The sequence below is a fragment of the Oncorhynchus kisutch genome, linkage group LG17 (genome assembly GCF_002021735.2).
Source record: "Oncorhynchus kisutch isolate 150728-3 linkage group LG17, Okis_V2, whole genome shotgun sequence".
NCBI lineage: Eukaryota > Metazoa > Chordata > Actinopteri > Salmoniformes > Salmonidae > Oncorhynchus > Oncorhynchus kisutch.
The window spans coordinates 66,295,794-66,303,702 of record NC_034190.2 but is presented as its reverse complement, the minus strand read 5'-3'; the positions used below and the strand labels follow the sequence as shown (position 1 = coordinate 66,303,702).

The 7,909-nt window shown below is 41.3% G+C and overlaps 1 protein-coding gene across 1 annotated transcript; it reads left to right on the top strand.

Annotated features, from left to right (window-relative positions):
- The first annotated feature begins 16 nt into the window (after positions 1–16).
- Positions 17–4,180, top strand: LOC109908132 (PRA1 family protein 3). The gene is made up of 3 exons (XM_020506634.2): positions 17–526; positions 1,328–1,545; positions 3,045–4,180. The coding sequence occupies exons 1-3, from the start codon at positions 348–350 to the stop codon at positions 3,221–3,223; spliced, it is 576 nt and encodes a 191-aa protein (XP_020362223.1). The 5' UTR covers positions 17–347; the 3' UTR covers positions 3,224–4,180.
- Positions 4,181–7,909: the final 3,729 nt, after the last annotated feature.

Sequence of the window (7,909 nt, the reverse complement as noted above, 5' to 3'; positions counted from 1 at the left end):
ACTGAGAACTCAGGTAAAACGAGGTCAAATCATCACGTCAGTGATATTCAGGTCGGAGCTATAGAAAGATGCTCAAGACTCCGAGTTGGATGACCGTTAAAACGATATTTCGTTTTTTCCGAGTTCGTTAATGCTTGGAAGTCGGAGATTTCTGAATTCCCATTTGTTTTAAACGCGGCATAAGGTGAAGCCATAGACTGTTAAAAAATAGGGTGAAGCGCAACGTAATTTTGATTCACATCAACATTACTGCGCGTGTCCTACTCTCGCGAGAAGCTGAACTGCTAAGAACGAGAACTGATTTGATCAGCTGATCAGTCAAAATACTCGCGCAGTGAAACTCCGAGATGGCGAGTATGGAGCTTGCACCACTTAGACCATGGGATGATTTCTTCCCAGGAGCTGATCGATTTGCAAAACCCGACTTCGGAGATTTAGCTAAATGGAACAACAGGGTGATCAGCAACTTGTTATACTATCAGACCAATTATTTCGCCGTGGCCATAGTGGTTTTCCTGATCGTGGGGTAAGTCATCATGACAGCGCGAGCTTCCTAGCATTATCTACCCAGCTGCTATAGCTAGCTAGATAGATAACTAGTTTCTTTGATTAGCCTGCTATCCGATCCACGCGCCAGTCGTGGGCATTTATTCATAGCAATGCACAGTCCCTATATACCTTTTCATATTACTGCAACGACCAAATAAGAGACCCAGTCATGTCATGGAATTGGAATGGAGTCTGGCATTAGCTACTGTAGTTGGCCTGCTAAAAACAAATGTCATTGCACCACTTTTCCTGAATCAGCTGCCAGCAACTGTGACATTTTTTTGAATCATGGGAGCCATGATGAACATAGTAATTATAAGGTAGTGTAGGCCTTAGGCTAATAGTAACCAATTTCTTTATAGTCTAATTTTCATTTGAGTACTTGAGTACATTTCTCTTTTGAAATTAACATAAATGGTACTCAAAATATAAAAAGGTGCAAGTTGTCTCAGCTGTTGGGTCCTTATCTCAGCCACACACTGATCCATGTCAAAGTATGCTATTAATACAATTGATAAGATACCTGAGGAACAGCTTTGTATGTGTCCTAATTACTAAATTGCAGCTACAGTAGCTTGAAAGTTATATTATTTTAGAAAATGGCTCAGATAAAAACAAATAAATAATGTAAAGGTGTTCATCTTATTCCAGCCACCAGGTTGTGCTCATCATTACATGTATTTTGTTTTAGAGCCCCAATTGTTGTTTTGCATTGCCATGTATAGCGTTTGAGTGGATTTAGAGGTTGTGTAATCTGTGTTTCCCTTCTGTTGTGTAGGTTTCTGAACCCTCTTGGCATGTTTCTGGGCGGTGCGGTGGTCTCTCTGGTCTTCATGTGCTCGGTGTGGGCAGGAGAGAACAAGAATTTCATCAAGAACTTCAAGAAGAAGAACCCCACTTTGTTTGTCATCGCTGTTATGGGAACGAGCTACTTCCTGCTGTCGCTGTGTGGTGGAGTGATGGTCTTCATTTTCGGAATTACTTTTCCCTTGCTGTGTGAGTCTCAAATTCTACACTCATAGGGCGAGCTTTTCGGACACAGATTAAGATCTTTGTACAAGACTAGGCTTTATCTGTGTCTGGGAATTCAGCCCATAGGGTCAGAATCCTGATAATCACACAATGCACAAGTATGCACACAGTAACTAGCATGCAGATTTATCCTAACTTCCAGGCCTTTTCCAATGGTAACTCCATTGGAATATGGTGCAAACTAGCTACATATTGTATGCAAGATAATGTGATATAACCAAAGATCTTTGATGTCCATTACTGGCTGTTACAGGAAAGCCTCATACAAACTGCCACCGTAGATTTTTCAACTAACCTGTCCTTGATGATACTTTCTTCTTTTTCGATTTGGTGTAAGAAGTATCTTAGAAATGTCAGTTGCAGGTGGTTCTACAAAAATCAAAGGAACCCCCTCAAAAATATGAAATCCATGTTTTGTTCCTCACCATCTTAGCTGCCGCACATCTAGCACTTCCCAGCATCTTTGCAGGAACTATTCATTTCAATTCAATTTCCCCCCCCTTTTTTTGTTTTTGTTTAGTTATTTAACCTTTTTTGGGGGGGGAAATGTTCTCGCTGATATGAAAGATACATGCCGCAACGCAAGAGATGCGTGTTAATGTTTAGAGCAAGAGTCTGGGCTCTTAACATAAGTCCCCTGATCAGCAGATACTATCGTCAATAGATGCTAAAGCAGTTAGCGTCTATGAATGGGGTAGATTGTATTTTGATTTTTTTATTGAACCTTTATTTAACTACACTCTCTAATTGTATGGGTTCAATATGGAGAATGCATGTGCCACTGTTTTGAAAAGAAATAGCCTAGACCAGTGTTTCCCAATTCCAGTCCTCGAGTACCCCAAACAGTACACATTTTAATTGTAGCCCTGGACGATCACACCTTATTCAACTTATCAACTAATCATCAAGACCTTGTTAAGTTGAATCAGGTGAGTTTGTCCGGAGCTAGAACAAAAGTGTATGGTGTTGGAGTAGACTGGAGTTGTGAAGTGCTGGCCTAGACAAACTGCTACATTCTGAAATACACATTACAGAACACAATGTTTAGGGCAATTGATGGTTCTGAGAAAAGTACAGGCAACAACTGTAACATTGTGGTGGAAAAACAGGAGGCAGTCATCAGTATGTAACACAGGCTATCCCGAGAGGGCTGTCCTGTGGCTGCCGACGTGGTTGCTATGTACTGTCTGTACTACAGACTCCACTACATTTACTGGCTTACATCATGGAGTCAGCATCTGGCGAGGGAAGTAAAGATGCCTCTCCTTAACCCTTGTTTTTCATAACATACCTGGAAAATAATTGTCCTTCTCAGTTGAAGCTGCATAAGAGTAAGGCACACGTATGCACTTTTACAACATGTTTCCAGCTGACAGAATGGGAACATGTTACCATGGGAATCTCCATTGAGGATAGCATATCCTGAATGGGTAGGAAACTAATCCTGCCTTTCTTCCCTATAGTGATCCTGGTTCATGCGTCTCTGAGGCTGCGCAACATGAAGAACAGACTGGAGAATAAGATGGAGGGAGTGGGCATGAAAAAGTCCCCGATGGGCATCATCCTGGATCTGCTAGACCAACAGGAGGAGAAGATCAACAAGATCCAGGACTTCCTGGAGTCAAAGCTAAACAAGGATTGAGGGAAGAGAGCCAAAATGGCACCCACAACCTCATTCTGATTAAATTCAACATGGTTTGCTTTTTCCTTTAACACCAAAATCAAGTGTGTTGATTTGTACCCCATGTAATATCAGTGTTGTCGACATTCCCCCTATTTATCATTCTCACTCCATTTGTTTTGTTAGATTGAAACACCTTTGTACATTTTGTGTCACACAGTCCCTGATTTTCTTTGGAGCATTTCAGAAAGATTTGTACTGTCGTGTATGGATCAGATGTTGGGGGGAAGGCACCTGGCACAATGAAATGAGGCATGAGCTTTCCTGTGTATATTGTGTGTCCATTCAAATAAACACACAATACACATGTCATTATGTAATTGCAATATGTATCCAGGCACATTTGACTTTTGAGCGTGCGTGTACAATGTTAACAACAAAAAAAGCTGCATGCCAGAATGCAACTATTGCATGTTAAACCAATTGTGTTCAGTAGTGTAGCATTTTTAATGATCTTTTTTTATTTTTTAGATCAAATAATTTAATCAATCAGAACCAATTTATTTGCTACCTCAGAATAATCATCACTGTATTTTCTCTTAAGCTGAACTGGTGTCGCTGGGCTCCCCCTTATATTCACTGGTCCAGTGACTGCTTATTGACAAGTAGCAATAATGTCCCTCTTGTTACTTCAGACCCTGTGGGTTGGGCTTGAGATGAACATTATCAGATCATAGTTATGCAATATGGGAAAATGAATGGCAAATGCAGCTTTATTAATTGAAGTAGTCATGTTGTATATGTTAAAGTTGTGCTTTCATGTATCACCAAATCTTCTGTACATGTGTATTCAGCATAAAGCATGCAGAAAACAAATGTTTGCATTACAAAAAGGACAGGGTAAGGCACCAAAGTATTGATGGAAAAAAAATTAGTGCAAGAATGTTACCTCTGTACTATTAAATATTACACACATTATGAATGTTTGGTGTATTTTTGTTGTGTATTTGAAAATAGGGATTCTGATTGTATTTTCTTGTATTTCCCAGATGTTTGGAGATTTTTTTTTTGTCATATTAAAATGCCAATCCAATTTATCCAATTCCAGGGATCACCATTGGTAATTCATATAAAACGATTAAATAGATTTTAAGACGCTGTTCAGATCCCAGAATGAAAGGCCCAGTGCAGTCAAAAACATGATTTCCTGTGTTTTATACATAACCTCAGCAAAAAAAGAAACGTCCTCTCACTGTCAACTGTGTTTATTTTCAGCAAACTTAACGTGTGTAAATATTTGTGTTTCAGGGATGCCCTCATGCCCTCCCCCAACTGTTGCTTTCAGATCTCGCTATGCGTTTTGGATGGGATTCAGATCTGTACTCTTAGCTGGCCATTCCAGAACAGTCCAGCATCTCTTATTGAATCATTCCTGGGTGCTTTTTGACGTGTGTTTGGGGTTGTTGTCCTGCTGTGGGGTTGTTTTGCTGCCTCTGGTACTGGGGGCCTTGAATGTATGCAAGACATCATGAAATCACCAGGCTATCAAGGTGTTTTGTAGTCCAATGTTCAACCCAGTGTCCAAAAACTGTGTTTCTGTTGAAGGTTGTGGGTCTTCCAGAAAAAACAATGACCCAAAACACACAAAAGACAAAAGAGTGGTTTAAGAAGAAACACTGGACTGTTCTGGGGTGGCCAGCGAAGAGACTAGATCTGAATCACATCCATAACCAATGGCAAGATCTGAAAACAGCAGTTGGTGGAGGGAACCCGTCTAACATTGAAGAATTAGAACAGTTTGCTGCTGAAGAGTGGGACAAATTGCCAGTAGAAAGGTGCAGCAAGCTCATTGATGGCTACAAGAAGCATTTGTTGGCAGTTATCTTGGCCAAAGGCGGTGCAACCAAGTACTAGCTCCGGGTTGCCAATAATTGTGTCCATGCCATTTGTCTTTATTTTTTGAATGAAAATAAAAAACAACATTATACAAAAATAAAATTGGTTCTGAAATGTTGAAAATCCAATAACAAGGTGTGGAGAGTTATTTTCTATTTCAACTTAGAAGAGATAGGGAATGACACAACCCGAAGATCATACAAATGTATGTGAATGAAGGAAAGATTGACATCTGAAACATTTTGTATGTACACAGATTTTTTATGTCAATACAGTTATTATTCCAGTCCCTGAACAACTGATCCACAATGTTTTACACAGTAAAAGACTACGGGCTGGATTCAATCCGTATCGCTAAAGTATCACGGAAGATCCACATTATAGCTCATTGAAATTTAGGGCTTGATTCAATCTGGATTGCTAAAGCTTCACCGATTGCGTAATCAAAATGTTAATGTAATTTACTATTGAGCTGACACATGCAGCTTTACCGTGAATGCAGTCTCTGCTAATGCGGGAACATTGCCTTTAAATTTCAATCACGCTGTAATGCTGAACTTCAGCAATAGAGATTGAGGAGAGCCCCGAAAGGCAATGTTCTTGTGAGACTGCATTCACAGTGAAGGCTGCATATGTCGGCTCAATCGGAAATTACCTTTACATTTTGACGTAGATCTTTTGTAATACGGATTGAATCCATGTATATGGTGTTCAGCTATATCTATATTGAAAAGTTGGCAGTTAGACACCATAGTGGTTTTAAAAACCCATATATGAAAGATCCAAGTCATCAGTAGAGGATGTACTATGGTTTTGGGGCTGTACAAAGTCATGGAATTTTACACAAACAAATATAATATTTTTTTTTCTTAGACAGTCTTCATTGAGTCTACTTATACCTATGATGCACATTCTATGGTGCATTTTCCAGCTGTAGACTCATATCCAAATACCATAAAAGTTCTTCCAAACCTCAAAGAAGAAAACTTGTTCTGCCTGACCATGAGAACTGAGGTAGACTATTGTTACAAGTGGAAGACATTAAACACATCTTGTTGAACAAACACAGCCTGGTGTTGTAAATTCCTTAGAGATTGAAGAGACTGGTTTCTCTTGATTCCAATTCTTTGGGGAGCGGCACCTGTAGGAGTAATACATTACGCAAAGAAACAGCTGTGAGAAAGCTTTGATTGGCAGTGGAGGATACACAGATATATCACATCATTTGAATTACACACTATAAATCTGGTGTACATATTTGCTAGCGTGTGTCTAGTATGGGTTAAAGCTAACAAGTTTGATTGGACTAAGTTTCTCCAGTTCAAGAGTGTTCCACAATACATAAACTCAGCAAAAAAATAAACATCCTCTCACTGTCAACTGTGTTTAGTTTCAGCAAACGTAACATATGTAAATATTTGTATGAACATAAGATTCAACAGCTGAGACATAAACTAAACAAGTTCCACAGACATGTGACGAACAGAAATGGAATAATGTGTCCCTGAACAAAGGGTGTGTCAAAATCAAAAGCGACAGTCAGTATCTGGTGTGGCCACCAGCTGCATTAAGTACTGCAGTGCATCTCCTCCTCATGGACTGCACCAGATTTGCCAATTCTTGCAGTGAGATGTTACCCCACTCTTCCACCAAGGCACCTGCAAGATCCCAGACAGTTCTGTGGGGAATGGCCATAGCCCTCACCCTCTGATCCAACAGGTCCCAGACGTGCTCAATGGGATTGAGATCCAGGCTTTTCGCTGGCCATGGCAGAACTCTGACATTCCTGTCTTGCAGGAAATCACCCACAGAACGAGCAGTGTGGCTGGTGCCATTGTCATGCTGGGGGGTCATGTCAGGATGAGCCTGCAGGAAGGGTACCACATGAGGGAGGAGGATGTCTTCCCTGTAAAGCACAGCGTTGAGATTGCCTGCAATGACCACAAGCTCAGTCCGATGATGACACACCACCCCCAGACCATGACGGACCCTCCATCTCAAAATCGATCCCGCTCCAGAGTACAGGCCTCGGTGTAACGCTCATTCCTTCAACGATAAACGCGAATCCGACCATCACCCTGGTGAGACAAAACCACGACTCATCAGTGAAGAGCACTTTTTGCCCATCCTGTCTGGTCCAGTGACGGTGGGTTTGTGCCTATGGGCGAAGTTGTTGCCGGTGATGTCTGGTGAGGATCTGCCTTACAACAGTCCTACAAGCCCTCAGTCCAGCCTCTCTCAGCCTACTGCGGACAGTCTGAGCACTGATGGAGGGATTGTGCGTTCCTGGTGTAACAAGGGCAGTTGGTGTTGCCATCCTGTACCTGTCCCGCAGGTGTGATGTTCGGATGTACCGATCCTGTGCAGGTGTTGTTACACTTGGTCTGCCACTGAGAGGACGATCAGCTGTCCGTCCTGTCTCCCTGTAGCGCTGTCTTAGGCATCTCACAGTACGGACATTGCAATTTATTGCCCTGCGGCACATCTGCAGTCCTCATGCCTCCTTGCAGCATGCCCAAGGCACATTCACGCAGATGAGCAGGGACCCTGGGCAGCTTTCTTTGGGTGTTTTTCAGAGTCAGTAGAAAGGCCTCTTTAGTCCTAAGTTTTCATAACTGTGACCTTAATTGACTACTGTCTGTAAGCTGTCTGTCTACTGTCTGTCTTAATGACCGTTCCACAGGTGCATGTTCATTAATTGTTTATGGTTCATTGAACAAGCATGGGAAACAGTGTTTAAACCCTTTACAATGAAGATCTGTTAAGTTATTTGGATTTTTACGAATTATCTTTAAAAGACAGGGTCCTGAA

Coding starts and splice junctions, on each gene's coding strand:
- LOC109908132 (XM_020506634.2), top strand. CDS start 348: ATGGCGAGTATGGAGCTTGCACCACTTAGACCATGGGATGATTTCTTC. Junction 527..1,327: donor GTGGTTTTCCTGATCGTGGG/GTAAGTCATCAT, acceptor TCTGTTGTGTAG/GTTTCTGAACCCTCTTGGCA. Junction 1,546..3,044: donor AATTACTTTTCCCTTGCTGT/GTGAGTCTCAAA, acceptor TCTTCCCTATAG/TGATCCTGGTTCATGCGTCT.